The sequence below is a fragment of the Argiope bruennichi genome, chromosome X1, assembly GCF_947563725.1.
Source record: "Argiope bruennichi chromosome X1, qqArgBrue1.1, whole genome shotgun sequence".
NCBI lineage: Eukaryota > Metazoa > Arthropoda > Arachnida > Araneae > Araneidae > Argiope > Argiope bruennichi.
The window spans coordinates 94444733-94463124 of record NC_079162.1 but is presented as its reverse complement, the minus strand read 5'-3'; the positions used below and the strand labels follow the sequence as shown (position 1 = coordinate 94463124).

At 30.0% G+C, this 18392-nt stretch overlaps 1 protein-coding gene across 4 annotated transcripts in view; it reads left to right on the top strand.

Annotated features, from left to right (window-relative positions):
- Positions 1–18392, top strand: part of LOC129958488 (collagen alpha-1(XXII) chain-like) — a 197195-nt gene that overhangs the window by 140475 nt on the left and 38328 nt on the right. For all 4 annotated transcript variants that reach the window (XM_056070996.1, XM_056070994.1, XM_056070993.1 and 1 more), the window contains 7 exons: positions 698–751; positions 881–934; positions 3914–3958; positions 7429–7479; positions 11230–11280; positions 12392–12445; positions 14509–14562. In XM_056070996.1, coding sequence (XP_055926971.1) covers positions 698–751; positions 881–934; positions 3914–3958; positions 7429–7479; positions 11230–11280; positions 12392–12445; positions 14509–14562 — 363 coding nt within the window. The remainder of the gene's footprint in view (positions 1–697; positions 752–880; positions 935–3913; positions 3959–7428; positions 7480–11229; positions 11281–12391; positions 12446–14508; positions 14563–18392) is intronic.

The following is an 18392-nucleotide window of genomic DNA, read 5'->3' as shown; positions in this document are numbered from 1 at the left end:
CAGATTTATTGCGAAATTTGAGACATAATGCAATTTGGAATTATTCGTTATTGAAGAACTAACAGTTACGTAGTGATGAGGGGGGGGATATAGACGCCCCAACCGTTAATTCCACTGGAGAGCCCTTCATAAATGAGGATGGGAAATTTCCGGTATGGTGGTTGGTTTTCGCCACACGGGTGGTTACAGAAATGGTGGAGGTTGACTACCCCCTATCGATGAGGGACATACTTCCCACGGAAAGGATTGTATCGTGGCCGGTTATGGCCCTTAGGACTGAACCGTAATTCCCGTTAGTGTTACTGCCACGGCGGTTCGGTCATTCAGTTTTTTCCATGTGCCTTAGGGTGGGTCGGAGTAGTCAATTTATGATGCCCCAACATTTAATCTTCGGGGGCCTCTAGGAAAACAAAACCCTATTTATTCGTAACCTTTTTTCACCTTAACCTTATGTCACTTTTTAAAGTCAGTACTGATAAAGGGTCTAGAAGAAATTATTCTCCGAGAAACATTTACATTTAGTCGTAGATAATTATTAGGAATGAATAAATCAAATGCCCTGGGCGCCATTGAATATTAAAATAATAAATATTTCCCACTTGTTTTTTGGAATGAATAAGATTTTCTCTAATATCAAAATTCTAAAAAATAAATCTGATATATTCTATAGATTGATTTCCATTTTGTTTAATTCCAGGGACGAGATGGATCCCCTGGTCCTCCGGGTGTCGCTGGTCCACCTGGCCCTGAAGTAAGTTTACTGTCAGTTTGTTTTACATATTTTAACCAAAATATTATTATTATTTAATATTTTTTTTTAATTTGTAGATAATTTTATTGATAAAATATACCTTGTTTACAGTAATTTTTTTCTTCTCAGGGAGCAACTGGACCTAAAGGAGACGTTGGATTCCCTGGAGTTCCAGGAAACCCTGTGAGTTTTCAGTAAGCAACATTTATTAAATAAAAACTGGTCTGTCACCCTGGATCTAAAATAAAAATTTTAACTTTAGTCATTGAAAGAAAATTCTACAATATTCATAGTCGCTTTTCTCTTTAAGATTTAGCTAGCCTCTTTTAGCAATCTGCTTGATCAGGAATCTTGGAATCTTGAAAGTGTTTTAGTGTATTACACACTTGAATTTTTAATTTCTCATATGTATTACTTTTAATCCAATCGCGTTAGTTCCAATATAAATGCATTTAATGCATTTGATCAGCAATTAATAAATGTTACATTTACGTTCATTTAATCTAATTAATAAAGATGACAAAATCTCTTATATATTACTCTTTTATAAAATCTCAAAATTCTTCTTAAGATGAGAATTTTGCAAAGAAATCAGAGAGGACTTTCACCTTTTCTTAAGTCGTTTGGAGATGAGATCTATAGTGTTTTTTACAGCTCGTAAGGCAACTACACTGACCTTTCTTCTTTAATAATCAACCGATCTACCTGTCACACTTGGGTTAAGTGAATAGGAAGGAGGGAATAAACCTAGGTGCCGGATGATTAATTCAGAGAGAGATTACGATTATGGCGTAAAAGAAATATTATCTTTTTGTGGATATTTCTGGTAGAGTATGTCTATTACCCGTAAAAAAAAAGAATGAAGAATTTTTTTCATCTACCAAAAACTATTAATTTTTAAATAAAAGCACCAAATAAAAGTTTCCTTTTTTTTGCACTGAAATGCGTCGTGCATAAATTTTAATTTTCTCAAATAATGGTCATCTATTAGACTTACAGCGATATTTCGACCTTTGTACTTTGAATTCTGAAGCACTTGCTATTCGTTTAGCTAACACGGATAATTTTTAAACTATTTTCTTCAACGGGAGATCTTTCGTGTTGATCCAAGAATACAAGAATGATACTTTTTTCCAATTAATTTTCTTCTGTTTAATTCTGCTTCCTGTGAGGAAAAAAATGTTTTTTAAATCATTTTAGAATAGTAATAAATTCAAACATATATTTCATGATGGCTGACTTTAAAATTCAATGGCTGAGAATGAATGCCTGATTTTACTCTTAAAATGCCTCAATAGTTTTCATCATTAATGAGAACTACCGCTTATCTCTAGTACCTAGCAATAAAATGATGTAAAGCTATAGAAATATCTTGGGAATCCCGAAAAGTTTTTCCAGTTTTGGCCCTGAACAGTAGTTTAACCATGCGTCAATTTACGAATTAAAAAAAATATATATATGACGCCACCACCATTAGAGATATGCTTATTTGTGAGCAATAATTTCCTTTTTAGTCCATAGTTGACAGACTTTTACCAATTTAGAAAAGTTTATACATAAAAAACAAACACGTGCTGTCCGAAACTATTACTTAATCAAATGTCATTTTACGAATCAAGCGACTTTTACTCTACCAACGGAGATACGTTTTTTTGTGAGTAATAAGTTTCTTTTCAGTCCAGATTTGTCAGAATTATGTCAAGTTATTTACGAAACCTTTTATATTTTTTAATTTTAATTATAATTCCATATGAATTTTTCAAGAATAGATTTTTAAAATATCTAATATAGATATGCCACTCGTGTAATATTTCTTCAAAATTGAATTAATTTCGCTTTTTTTTAGTTTATGAAATTTTAAACTTTACGGTTACGTTGATATTTCAAGATAATGTGCTGAGTAAAAGACAGGTGTATATATTTGTTTTTAAAAAGTGAGATATCTGATATAATTTGCAATAGGTGTATTTTTTTTTTTTTAAAAAGCAAGATGTCCGTAATAATTCGCAATTAATATTTGCATTCATTAATTAATTTTCTTAATCAAATCTATGAATGAATTTCCATATATTTTACTATTTAAAAAGCTTCGAGTACATATCTTTCAAAAAAGATGCCTTTTTTACAGGCACCAAATTTATGTTATACTGTTCGTCCATGTAGATAAATTTTATAATCCAGAGCTGTTTAAACTAAGCCTTCCATCTCCGGTGGAATTATCAGTGAAATAACGAGGGTAAGTGGCACTGGGACATAATAGGATTTTTTCGCCCTCCCACAATGTTTTAACAAAGGAAATTTCTACCGCAGCATAATATTTTGTTACTGTCTCGTCATATCTGGGCTTAAAAAATGACCCAAACTCACTGATGGTTTTTCTCAAAGGCGCGCCATTAATTATTTATTTGAATTTTAAAAGAGTAAAAATATTGACAATCTTGCATCTACTCGGTTCGTTAATACTTGTAAGAAAAAAGATACTAAACTTATTTAAGATTATTGTCTATGCCCGTTTAAATTATTGGCCACATTTCTAAATGCAACCGTGTATTTGAATTTTGTTTTGGCAAAAATATTGAAAGAATATGCCTCTGCTCCGTTTTTCAATTTTTGTTAGAAAGAAACTGGTAAATCTTATTCAGAATATTACTACTCAGAGCTGGTTAACTATGGATCCCATCTCCAAGTATGACCTTGCATCCGAATTTCAAAGTAACAAAAATACTGATAATCCGTTCATATGTTGATTTCTTTAATATTAACGAGGAAAAAAATGAAAGTCAATATTTTAAATCTAGATTTGAAACGTCCCATTAATTTGTGCTTCACTTACTAATTAGACATATGTGCAAACGAATACTTGAAAAGAGTTTCCTTGTTTTGTCCGGGCTATTAACTTTTTTTTTCAGACAAAAAGAGTTCTTATCTGAAACTAGTATAAAAATATCTACCATAAACAAATAATTTGATTTGTCTGATTAATTGATAATGTCTTTGATAGTTAAATCGTTCTGCCATATTATTTGATATTTCGAATTAGTGGGTGGATGACATGACATTGAATGGGTCCAGATAAATACTGTTGAAGTATTTTCCACTTGAAATTCATTTTTTTCTATTTTCCCATGTTGATGTATAATTAATCTTTCTTGTCTCACTTAGGGAGAGAAAGGGGACAAGGGCGATCGAGGAGAAACTGGAAAACCGGTAAGGTTACTGCTCACTCATTAGTCAAGCTTCCAGATATACTTTTAAGGGCTCATTACAAGCTACATTTTTTCATTCAGCATTTATTAAGGGTTTTAGGATCTAGCTGACAAGTGAAGAAAAAGTCTGTGGCCTATTTTTATTTTTCACATACTTACGTGTCTTCTCAAGTAACAGAAGAGGTTTAAAAGTTTGCAAAAACACCTTACCAGATGTCTCTAAAAAGTTCGTAAAAAATCGCACAAAAAATCCCTGAATCTAATAAAATTAGCAACATTGCAGTTAAAAAAAGTGTTATTCAAAACCTATGTTTGTATCATCGAGGCTGCATGCATATTCATCCAAGGTCTCAGAAGAAAATCTACCCACACAAGAAGAATGGGGAAAAGAAACTCCTCTTTCTCTGTGTTTGAATGCAAGCAAACTTTCCTCTTTTCTTTTGGGTGATGCTTTTTAATTGGCAGTTGTATCAAGTGTTTAAGCCAGTTTGGATTTTTTTTTCAGCAAGTACAACAAGAACTGAACCGCGTGTAAGAAAGTTCAAGTTCTATTGCCATTCACTAGTTAAGATCCCTATTTCAAACTTTGGATTTCCCAGGAAAAACAAAAATGTTAACTTTCCTCAATAATAAATAACGTGAACGAATTTAAGAGCAGATGTTTCTCAAGTTTTTTTGTCAGTGAGTGTTTATGCCTTTCTTGAATATAACTAGTACAAATACAGAGACTATTTATTATAAAATAAAAAATTATGAAATTATATAAAATAAAATACTAAAAAATTAAAGCTTTATCACTATTATATCAAAATGTCGTATACCAAAAGCCACATCAACAAAAATGCGAATTTCTAGATGGCAGCTGTAACAACTAGCAACGTATGGAATTTTATGACAGCATAGAACAATCAAATAATATATACAACAATATTAGGGAATTTATAATAAACCAATGAAAGTTTTTACATCGATAAAACGTTATAGCAAATTTGACATATGACATTTTGATATAACAGTGATAATTTTCAGTATAAATAAGGTAATGTCATTTTATCAATAAAATCAACAGCTTCCTGATGAATTCATAATAAAAACTTTCGATGCAATTTATAGAAAATTGCAAAAAATAAATTTTTGTTCCATCATGTTATCGATCGAATCCATACATTATATATCTTAGAAAGAATGGAAATTTCTTAAAATAATTTATGATGGTAAGGTTATTGGTGTTTTATATTGGTCTGCCAGATTTTTATCTCAGGAAGTGTGTTTAGTTAATGAAACAGTTAGACATCATCTTGATAACTTTCAAACAGCTGGTCGTACCCTAAGAATATTTGTTTATGCCATTATAAGAAGCCATTTACCATGTAATCAGTATTATATGATGTCACATGCTCAACCAATCTTTTGCTGTACGGCGTAGCATGATTGTCCACTTTTTTTTAATCATATGAATAGCTTATTAGGCTTCTTTTGAAATCTGAACCGTGACTACGAGATAATGCAGAAACTAGAAGCAACTCTTTTATCTCTTCAGAGCACTTTTTTTAAATATCTGTAAGTGAACTGCAGTAATTAGTTATTAACCTTAGCTGTACTCATTTGTGGTGTAAGCGTGCATCTTAAGCCCTTCGGGTGCATTTTTATCATGAAAAATTGTACACGACCATTTAATTTTTATATAAAAAACGTTTCATTTTATAATTTATACACATTCTTATTAAAATTATATTATTGATTTGGATAAAACTGTAATTCCTTCACACTTACTGTTTACAAGAATGAAATCTAATTAACGTAATTTGGCTGTTACTTTGATTGTGACTAGTAGTTCTAATAGTAAAATAACGCATGATAATGATGCGTGCCATTTATTTAAGTAATTAAAAGGTACAAAATATTTTTAGGCTCAATGTAACAGAAATTTTAAATTAAATCAATTATTACCACATTCAACAGTAACTTTAGCCTCATTTATCTCATCACTGTACGGTATGGCATGAAAAGCCGATGGCGTCATTTTACCACAAGGGGATAAATCCACTCTCACTGTATGTATACAACTTGTTATTCTTTGGAACTGAGTTATTGACATTAACTGTATAAAGCAACAATCAGTCACTCATCACTGTAATATTTTCTCAGAAAATAATTCCATTTAATTGTAATTTTAGACCAAGTCAGCAACTCAAGGCTTATTAATGTTGGTCTAATTTTTATTCTTTAAAAACATTCGTAGATATTTAATACTTTTCAACATAAATTCTGTTAATGAACGGTTATTTGGTTTGAAATATCCGACTATCATGTCTCACTAAATTTTACTGAGCATAACACATGCAATCCACGTTTTTTGTTTGCAATCCACGTTTTTTGTTAAAGTCTTATTCACACATCAGAATTATAAATGTAATGCTTTGTATTTAGTTTTTATAGAATTTGAGTGGTTTCTTTTATAAATGTATGTGATAGTCGATCTTTCTTTAAAGAGAAAATTTGAATGGCATTATCTAGAAGTGGGTGGGAGGGCAGCAAAACTTTCTAGGCTTCATAAATCGTATTCTTCTCCCGGAAACCTTCTTTTGACCGAGATTTTTCCATTTGAGTACATGATGGATGGCTTGCTGCAAATAACAATAAAACCGACGCCTTGGAGCCAATTAAAGTGACTCGGGGCCTTTCTTAATGGCTACTGACTGACAAGGTCATGGCCTGCAGTATTCAATCCACAACTCTCGGCTATGCCATTTCTCCTCCAATATTTACATCTCTTCAGCCACTATCATTTGCCCCAATAGAGGCTCGAAAGCGGTTAGTTAGCCAATTGCTTCTTAACTAGACGATGCGCGTTACATCACGCCTGCATTTGTCATTATTCAGGATTCAAGTTCATCAGACATTCAACTGATTTTCTAGTCTCCAGTAAATTGAACTTGTTCAACGAGTTTCCACAGTTAGCGTAAAATGGAAAGAGTGATAATTGGAGTCATTATTATTAATCTGCCTTATGCTACTGATACACGAATAGTATAGGCTATATTTAAAAGTAAAATTAGTTTTGGAAACGCCTCTTCGTTTATTTTCTTGCATGTAAAAAATATTTGTTTTTATTCTTAGGCCACCTGAGGTGAATCGTGAGTAGAATACATGATTACTATGTTACATTCCACGAATGTCTGCAGCGATATACAACTCAATTATCAGTTATTACAGCAAGGATTTTATAAAGAAAAACATTAGAAACTAATTAAAATTCACTGCAAAAGGTTATGGACGGTTTGTGCTTTAATAGTTTAACACACTTTGCGCCGTCTCTTAAAAGTACGGGCTAAAGGCAACTTTATGGTGTAAGCTATTTAAACAAGTGAAACGTGTTGGAAATAATTTCTTGCACTTCTAAGATAGAAGCCAAAGTAAAAAAAAAAAACTTTTTAACACATTTTAATGCATTTTCCATCGTTCTCTTAGGGTCCAACTGGTCCCAGAGGTCCACCGGGTCGTCCAGGACCAGGAACTACGGTAAGAATCAATCATTTTGTCAAGAACTCAATTAGTTGCACGTGTGAGAAAATTGTATGCATTGAATTTTCATATAGATAGACTAAGTCATTTGTGGTGCAAGTCATATTTTTCATTAAAAAAATCACGCTATTAAAATAAAAGCAATTAAAAATATTAGAATTCTTTGAAATTTCTATATGTGTTCCCTTTTGGTAAAAATTGCTAGACGTTATTTTTAAAAAAATAATTTTATAAGCATTTCATACTGTACTTACTTATGTAAAATTTGAAAAGAGTTTGATTTGCTATGATAGAACTAAAGCCCATAATAAAGTATTAAATGTAGCTGTACGTCAAGTTTGTGGACGTCTTTTTCGTTCCGCCCTCAATAAAACTCTAAAGAATAATCAATCAAATAGGAATGGCAAGGTCAGCTGACAGACTGAAATTTATCACAGACAGATCGTAAAATATAGTAAAATAAAAATCTGTTCTGATTCTCAGCTTACATAAGTCGATTGAGTTATATTTAAACCTTGATTCCGTCTGTAGCAGAATATTGTTTTTAATACTTTTTTGGTTGGGAGAATGCTATAACATTCTAGAAGAAGAAACATTTTAGAAACATAGAAAAGTATTTTCTGTTGTAAATAGTGCTCTAGTGAAAGTTACATGCAATAACTATCATATCCATTACAATTTACAAAAGGAGAAAAGTAATATTGTGTTTTTATTTTCTATTTGAAACAAATGTTTTAATCACATTAAAGAATGTTTAAATAAAATTAGAAATTAGAAACTTAAATTTTGGGAATATATATTTTTAAAAAATGCTTATTTAACCCTTATAATTTTTTCTTTACTATTCATTCGCATTAGATATACAGTATTGATGCATAGTAACTACAAAATTATTATACTTTTAATCATTACTTATAAGATTATTTTACTTTTAATCATTACTTATAAGATTATTTTACTTTTAATCATTACTTATAAGATTATTTTACTTTTAATCATTACTTATAAGATTATTTTACTTTTAATCATTACTTATAAGATTATTTTACTTTTAATCATTACTTATAAGATTATTTTACTTTTAATCATTACTTATAAGATTATTATACTTTTAATCATTACTTATAAGATTATTTTACTTTTAATCATTACTTATAAGATTATTTTACTTTTAATCATTACTTATAAGATTATTTTACTTTTAATCATTACTTATAAGATTATTTTACTTTTAATCATTACTTATAAGATTATTTTACTTTTAATCATTACTTATAAGATTATTTTACTTTTAATCATTACTCCTAGTAGGGGTAAAAAATTATGAATGAATTTTAAAGATGATCTAAAGCAAAGAAGCCCGAATGTTAGAAAGTGAATTGTAATTTAAAATTTTTTTTGAGAACAAGAAAAAGGAATAGGCGTGTATTGATGGGTAAAAACCAATTTTTTAATTTCTTGAGTTGTGTTGTGACTTATGGCTCTTTACAAGCCTTCTGACATAATTTCTTGTATAAGATAAAAATGAAACACATGTAAGAATAATTTTACATTAATATTTATAGGGGGATAAAGAAACCGAAACTTCAAATAATTTAAGATTTCCTTCAGCAAAAATCATATTACATTTGTATTATCCTTTCTGTAGTCTGAAACAACTTTTAAACAACTTTTTTTGCCATTAATAAAAACTTCTTGAATACATTCAGATGCTTGTAAATTAAATATAATATAATATTATATATATATATATATATATATATATATATATATATATATATATATATATATATATAACCAGAATATCAGACAATGAATTTGCTTGAATTTTATTAAGTCTATTTCACAAATTCAATTAAGTGCAGATGTTTTTCAAAGTAATCATCCCTTTTGAAGAGAAATAATTAAGTATAATTTATTGTTCTTATAGAGCTACGCGCAACAAAATGAATTTATGAGTTAAATTGTTTTATCGTGAAATTATATTTAGTATAATGATATAAATCATTTGCAAAATGATTATTTGAAGATTATTTATCCAGAGCAGAATCACGAATTAGAATTCAATTCTGCCAAACCCCATTACGTTGGCCAGACTGTTTGAAGTCAGATCTGATGATGGATCAAGTATCCGTACATTTGCGTTGAGTGATGCTTTTGAAGTAACAAAACCAGCACAGACGCAACACGGTGTACGGAGGTCACAAGAGCTTTATCAGTCTATTCGAATTCAAGTTCACTTCCATTATAGCTAACCTTAGTTTTCAATATTTCGTTATTTTTTTTAACACCTAAGAGTGTGAAACGTGCATACGCACGAAAGGTCTTTTACTGGTATAGAAAAGTATTATGATTGGAAAAAGAAAAATGAGAATCCCTAACATAGAGCGATTACAGATTCATCTGAACGCTGTTAGATGCAGAGGTGGATTCACACATTTAGCAGTTCCAGGCAGTACGCATTATAAGACTCCTTTTTTATAACTAGTCAATTTAGTTTTACATTTCAAAACATTTTTTTTTCATTAATCCACATTATAGTGATTCATCTTAGTTTAATTTTTTATTAAAGTAAACTTGAAAATATATGTTTCATTTCTCTATTTTTTAACGTGTATATCATTGGAAAAAATGACTAAAACAATGGAATGCTTGAAAATTTAACTAGAATAATTTGTTAATGATATGATTACTTACAAATGAAAGCATTTAATTATCATGATACATTGTAAAGAAATAGTAAATTTCTAATAAACGTAAAATTAAAAGATTCCATTTTGCAATACCTGTTATAACATAGTTACCATAGTTATTGTGTTTCCAATATAACATAGCCAGTTAAGTGAATAAATAATATTCTAATGTGTTATAAATAAATAATTAGATATTCTTTAATCTTCTTAAATTATACTAATTTAGGGGTATCTCAGATATGTAGATGAGAATTTTCTAGTATGATGGTTGGTTCGCGCGTCATTGAGGAATTAACGCTGTGTGGCGAGTCGCCCTTATGCCGATTATTGGTCTGTATAATAAGTGGGTGCGTGAGCCATTCCTAATAGGGGCTATATAGTGTTCCCCATGGAGTTTAGTTTAATTTTTGCTGAGACTGAGTCATTCAAATTACCCCGGTTGCTTTCGCAGGAATGAGGTACCCTTCATAGTTAATCTTTTTAGTAATGATTTTAATAATTCACTGTAAACCCATAATACGGCTCTAATGTTTTATAATTCATAGGATTATTTTATTTTATTTGCAAATTTAACAACTAGCAATCAGGCTAATAGTATTTTTTAATCGATCCACCTGAGACCCCCTTTTAGCAAGCGGCCCAAAGCAACTACCTACTCGGACACCGTCTCTTATTAGATGTTTGTTTATGAGAAATTATTTGGCTCAAAAACCATAATTGTCATTATTGCACAGTAAATGTGATTGACTTAACAATGTTAGGAGAACGAGAATTGTTTCCGATATTAACCAAACCCAGAATCAGGACAACATTTTAACAGTGAAGTCAAATTTTCAAAATCTCAACTTTTTTTTTTTGAATATATTAGCTTAAAATATTCATTCAGATGGATTACAAATAAAAATAAACATTTATCGGAAGATGTTGTCGTTTTGTATAATAAGATTCAACAAAAGGAGGATTTATTTTTAATTTCTATTTTCTGATGATATTTTTTTACTATATATTTAAGGAATAGTATTAATTTTTCATTTTTTTATAACTCCATGTCTAGGGTGAAGCTGTCGCTGGTCCTCCAGGTGAACCAGGGCCACCAGGTCCTCCAGTAAGTTTCGTAACAATTTGTTTATCATTTCGTAGAAAAATATTAGTATTCATATGTAATATTTCGGATCTTTTTGGGTTATGGCCCCAGGTATTAAGACAAAGTCCAATTAAGATAAATAAATAAATACAAACTACCTCTCACTAAAAAATGTTGATATGAACAGTCCAAAAATCAATTAATTTTTTTAAAAAAAACTCTTTTATGAAACACATGGAGATTCTGGTAAGGAATAAGCTCAACAATTTTCCTTCAAATGAACTTAGCACAACTTTATAGCTACTGTATCTAAAACACGTGAAGCTTCCATTAAAGACATAAGCAGCCTTGAATTAGTCTAGCCGAGCTTTATATAGTTAGATTTATAATTAACTATTTTTGGTCATATGAAATGTTTTAAGTGTGATTCCGGAAACAAAGCTTTGCTTGGTACAGGAAATGTATCTTTTTCGTGCGACAAACAAAATAAAACCGAAGTGATAATAGCATGAAGTTTAAATGCATTATTGTGAATTATTGAATTATTCCCCACTATCCTATAACACACCTTTCTCGAACTAGGTTTCATTTGAACCAATCACTTGAGTCACATGGAATGTTGTGATTCCGGAAGTTAAACTTTTCTTAGCACGGGAAGTGTATCATTTTCCTGCAAGAAACAAAATAAAACCGAAGTTATAATTTAATACTATGAAGTTTAAATGCATTATCATGAATTATTAAATTATTCCTCATTATCCTTTAAACACATCTTTTTCGGGATATGTTTCATTTGAACTAATCACCTGAGCTTACTTCCTGTAAAAGATCGCAGTAACTGCATACCTACCTTAGTAAATTTATTACTAAATTAATAAAAAAAAGTTAGGTTATGCAATCAGTTTTTACCATTTAGAATATTCTAAAACCTTTTTTATTACATTTTGGTAGAATAAAACCCAATAAATTCAACAAATCCTTTTAGTCTTGCACATTTCAGTTTATCCTCGTGTGAACGTAGAACTTCCTCTAGAAACCTTCCTTGCCTGAACGAAGAACTTTCCCTAGAAACCCATAACTGTTTTTCTGTTTGTTCAATACAATAGTTTACATAACAAAACTTATTTTTCAGGGTGTAGCAGGTCCAGAAGGTTTGCCAGGAAAAGATGGCGTGCCAGGTTCAAAGGTAAGCATTATTACGATGTAAAATGTGTAATTTCCTGGAAGGTCAAAATGTGGTAGGAATTTGAAATCGATTGATTTAATGCAGTAATTTTCAGGTCTTCCTTCCTTTGCATTCTTATTACAAAGTGCGATGTGGATTTTTAAATAATGTATTTAATATATACGTGACTAAAATATTTAACATGCATCACATAATAATGACAAGAGTAGTTTTGTTAACGATGTACAAAATGAAAAGATTTACTTTTTAAGTTTCATAGCTTTTTACAACTCAAAATTAGTAATGATCTATGGCATAGAAAAATTGCCCTGCAGTTAAAAAGTGTGTGTTTTTTTTTTTTTTTTTTTTTTTTATGTTAAGTTGTACTAAATGAATAGAAGAAATCTGTATGTTTATTGATAAACTGAGAGAAATGTACAAAACGATGTACAAAATGAAAATATTTACTTTTTAAGTTTCATATCTTTTTACGGCTCAAAATTAGTAATGACCTATGGCATAGAAAATTGGCCCTGCAGTTAAAAAGTGTTTTTTTATGTTAAGTGGTACTAAATGGATAGAAGAAATCAGCATGTTTATTGATAAACTGAGAGAAATGTACAAAACGATGTACAAGATGAAAAGATTTACTTTTTAAGTTTCATAACTTTTTACAGCTCAAAATTAGTAATGATCTATGGCATAGAAAAATTGACCTGCAATTAAAAAGTATTTTTTTTTATGTTAAGTTGTGCTAAATGAATAGAAGAAATCAGTATGTTTATTGAAAAACTAAGAGAAATTTTCACAAATGATTCTGCACTTATATTTAATATTAATGAGATTTTTTCAAGTGTGTCTCAATCAACTCAAACCTCTAAACTAAGGAAGGCAGCTGCCTTTACACATAAAAATAATTTCTTAATATTTGATTTTTACTGATTTTTTAAGAAGATTAATTCTCTAAGTTTTTTTTTTTTTTTTACCTAAGGCAATTTCTGAAATGGTTTAAGAAAAATTATTATAGACATTGTATAATTTAGTTTGTTTCATTGAAGAAGCGTTGGAGATAGAATGACAGTAGGGTATCGTGCAATCCAGTACTGGCAATGTTTTATGTAACTGTTAATTGTGTAGCGTCGCTGAGTTTTACAGCTTTTGATCTGAGTTAGATCCTCATTCTGTCTTCTGATCTCTTATTATTAATCCCAAAATGTAGCATTCGCTAGCAGTTTGAAAGCAAAGTAGCAGCAAAAGTTTGAAAAAAATGGCAGTGATTATGACCTTTGGGGAAGGTAACCTTTATTAATTTAATAATGAAATTTTTTTAACTAAACAATTCATAATTGTAATAAAGATAACTTTTTAATGAAATAATGAACAAAATCTTGCTTTATAAAAAAATGCCGTTTCCACAGGACAGATATATTTTAATGTATTCTGGAGGAAATATAAACTTTGAGCTGAAGATTTCAATGAAATTAAAGAACGCCCAAGTCCTTTCAATTAATACCATGCTGAAAACGGAAAAGTCAACATATTCTAATTATAAATTTGATTTAATTTTTTTTCTCGTCGTATATTTCCTGTTTGGTAAATCATCATAATCTCACAAATTGCCCATAAATTCAATCATCAAAATAATTTGTGTCTGTGATAATTATCTGATTTCAAATGCAAACTTATCTAAATATAAAAAATATCAAAACGAGTCATTTTATTTTGTATATTGGGTCAAATTTCAAACTTGTATCGATATAAAATCGCAGTCATTCTACTTAAGTTCATTGGGTATGCATCTCAGTCAAGTAATTTGTAATATTAAATAACTCTTCCATTTTAATTTTTTCTCTCGCTTAGTTCCTCTAAAATAAGTTTCAAATGTTTAAGCAGCTGTTTTATTCGGAAGTCGTTCATTTTCTTTTTTTTCTTTTATCGTAACATCTCTTGTCTTTTAAATTTTAAAACAACGATTGTCTTTCATTACTAGCGACTCAAAACCGCAGTTGAGAAACGATACGAAATGCAAAGCAGTATCTTACAGTATCATGAATGAATGAAATGATTTTTATATTTATTTTCAGGGTGATAGTGGCTCAAAAGGAGATAGAGGCTCACCAGGTCGCAGAGGTCTTCCGGTAGGTATTAATTTCATCCCCACAATTTAAAACATTGTTCAGTGATAATTAAGTTTTTTAGTTAACTCCTTACCAGCGTTTGACGAGCTAGACACGTGCGTCGCATTAGCCGATTTTCTGGTTTAACAAGCAACACCACCTATTTTACTTTTTTTAATTTTAAGCGAGGAAGAAAAATAAACTGAATATTTCTAAGGGTTTTTTTTTCCACGTCGGTATATCATATGCGGTCTTCTGTTCTTAATAGCTGTGAGAAAAATAAATCCACTGTATTCGTTTTTTGCTGCGAATTATTCAGTATTTTTTCCTGATGTTAAATTTAGAAAATTGAAATAAGTGGTGTTACTTGTTAAGAGAAGGTTTTTAAAATTGTTACTTAATTCAAGACATTTTTTGACGTTATTAAAAATATTGCTTGAAATATTTAGATATATTAAGTATATTTTTTGACTCTTACCTATATAAAGATAAAAAAGAAATATCTCTACCAAATTTTAATTAGTTTGTAAAAAAGGAACTCTCTAGGACATTAAATGGTTAAGAAATCATCTGGCTCAAAAAATATTATTTTTATTGCATTGTTTGAATTGATTTGAGTTTTGAATTGATTCAATTTGATTTAATTATTGAATCAATACAAAACCAGAAAATTAAACATTTCAAAAATGTGGAATAATTTTCTTTTCTAAAAATTTATCTTCAGATTTACCACTTGGAAAAGTGGCGCTTTGTAATAGTAAAAATGCATCACAATCTAAGGAAATAAATTCATATTATAAATAAAATGTTGCTTTTTAGAATCAAATCGAAGAGGAAAAACAACTCATCTCATAAGCTAGAGATTAGTAGGCATTTTTAAGTGTAATAATAAGTTTCAGAATATATTCAACCTAAGATTCGTTGTGTTAGCTGGCTAGATGTATAATCTGCTGCCATAGGTGTAACATCTCTTGATGCATATGATGTAGACACAAGATGAAAAATCTGGTATCGTCTAATATTGTACCATAATTACAAAATACTTATACCATTTCATATAATAGTGTAGATACAAAACGAACTGATAATTTACCAAATCTTTCATAGAATGTAGTGTCCATTTAACAAAAATAGTCCAGTTCAGAGAACAACGAACATTTTGGATGCAGGGCATTCTTTTTTTGCCATCATAGTCATCACCTTATAGGAATGATAATTTTTTGTGAATTTCATTTCTTAAAAAAGACGCGCAGTGCTTAAAATTCGGTTTTTCAAATAATGGCTTGCATGAATGCGAAGAAAAGGTTCAGCAAATGGCTTCCAGTACAAGAAAATTAGCCTTATGTGTAGGTCCAAAATGGAAACTAGTCACTTCTATAGTTAATGGAAGTGTTTCACTTTTATGGTAGATAAATATTCTCTGAATCATGTTTCTTATTTTAACTGTGCAAGCATAATGTTATGTAGTTATGCATAATTCATCACCATAGGGAAAATTTCATCTGAAGAAGCTTATTTTTATTCACTTCTCAGTTATAATTAGAAACTACTTGTCAACATTCATAAAAAGAATTTGATATTTCCATTCATTTTCCTCTCCTAAATACAAATGTCATAATGAAAGATTTTGAGGAATGACAAATTTGATTTGCACTTGATTAAATTAATTAAATATTTTTCCCAGCTGAAAAAAAAAGGATTCCACGCAAGATTCTAAGAGATTCTTCTTTACCACACAAATCACAAATGCCTGTCTGACTTCATGATCGTATTTATCCTAAGGCTATCTAGATTCAAAAACGTTTCGCCTGATAAGATTAGGACACCTGCCGATACGATCAAAGGTTCAAAATTTTTGTAAGCCACCAACTGAAGCATCAATAATACGAGTAAGAAATTAGTGTCAATAGCTGCCAGAACACACACTAGTCTTGCAAATTATTAGAAGGAACAAGAAGCTGAGTTTTTGCCTGAGCTGCATTGGAATTTTTTGCGCGACCTAAGTGTAAAGCGAATTAAATATCATCTGTCAAAAAAAGGGGGGGGGGTGTCAGACGTTTTTTAAAAGGAAGAACTATTTATATTCAGGTTTTAAAAAACAAGAATGAGAGTTGAGTATTTTTCATTCACGTTTCACTAGATAAAGAAAATTGCAGTTTTGAACAAAAGGATGAAAAAACACTGTCCTTTGTTCTTGTTATTTCTTCTTTTGGGAGAAGTGGCGATGCACAGATGAACTTCATAAAACATAAATATTAAATGAAGGTGTGTCAATGAATTTGTGTATTACAAATTATCAGACCTATTGCCCTTTAATTATTTATTACATCACACGATTTTTACGAATGCTGGAATACACCGAATTAACAAATAAAATTCATCGAAACATATAGGTAAAAATTCCAGAGCCTTTTAAATTATTATTACCTGCTAGTTACCGATTCCAAACTCAGTCGGCCAGACTGATTGAATTCTCCATCGGATAGGGAAAACTCGCGCTAGATTTTCCCTTTTTAGGGATTACTGAAGCAAGTCGCCACAAAAGACTCAAGAAGCAAATCGTGAAACATTTGTGTGCATGTAATTTTTATTAATATTTTGAGTTTTCGTGTATTTTCCAGAAGTATATTTTAAAAACTTTTTTTTAATAAAGGAAAAGTAACTAGTTATTTTATAAGTGCTGACAAGGAATTGACATGATTCTTAGAACTTGTTAAAAGGATCGAATGAAAATGTTCAAAAAATAAATGTCTAATTTCCATACTAATGATTCACGTAATGGGCAAAAGTAATGATGCCTATTTGCGATTGATGAGCGCGGATGTAATTAGTATAATTATGAGTAATGCAATTAACATTAAGAAAATTTTTCATTTGCCCTTGAAGAGTCAAATGTAAATGAATTATCATGAGACAAGAATAATTTGTTACTGTTAGCGAAGAGCAGGCAGTTTTCATTTACATTAAAGCATTAATAATTTCAACGGCTTAATACATTATGCAAAAAAAGACTACATTTTTAAATATTCTGCATATTTTGTGCATTAAATAAGCAAGACGAATTTTATTGTTTAAGCCAAAAATGACAATTTTCATTGCCTGTCGTAATTTCACAGATAACACAAATTACTTTCATTAGAATAACATGTTTTAAAAGCTAAAAAGATAAAAGAAAATATCGTTAAATAAAGAAGAAAATATTTATATATTCTTTTATTCAACATCAAGTTTGCAAAAATGTGAGTTTGTAATTTATTTATCATTAACTTCCTGATGGAGTTTGAAAATTTTATACTCTGATGCACACTCGATGACAGTAAAACGTCTGATTAGATCTTAATTATCAATTAATCAATTGATTTAATCAAATTTTCGATCCATACTAATTGCGCCATCTGTATGTGAATTACAGAAAAAAAACTGAATTCTCGATTCCATAATTTTTTTGATATTTAATAATAAATTAAATTAATTCGATCTAAAATTTCTGCTTTTTATAATACTAAAAGAAAGTGTCTATTTAAAAACCGCTCTTATAGTGAATGTATTTTCAGAAAATTGTTCATTAGCCTTTCTCCAGATTCTTTATTGAATAATTTTTTTGGAATTTTGACTTGGTCACTTATTTTGACTTCGGGATCGGAGAATTTTAGGTACGAAACCCGACTCCAAGAATAACAACAATTTATGCGAACCTGGTACGCGTTAAATCTGTCAAAATGAAATTTCCTCCCGCTGTTGGGGGCGGAAGCTTCTAGAAAATAGTGCCGACTAAATCCTTCCTCGTTTTCTGACAATGGCTCAAAATGACATGGCTCGTCCTAAAATAGCCCTCATGTTACTATAAATTA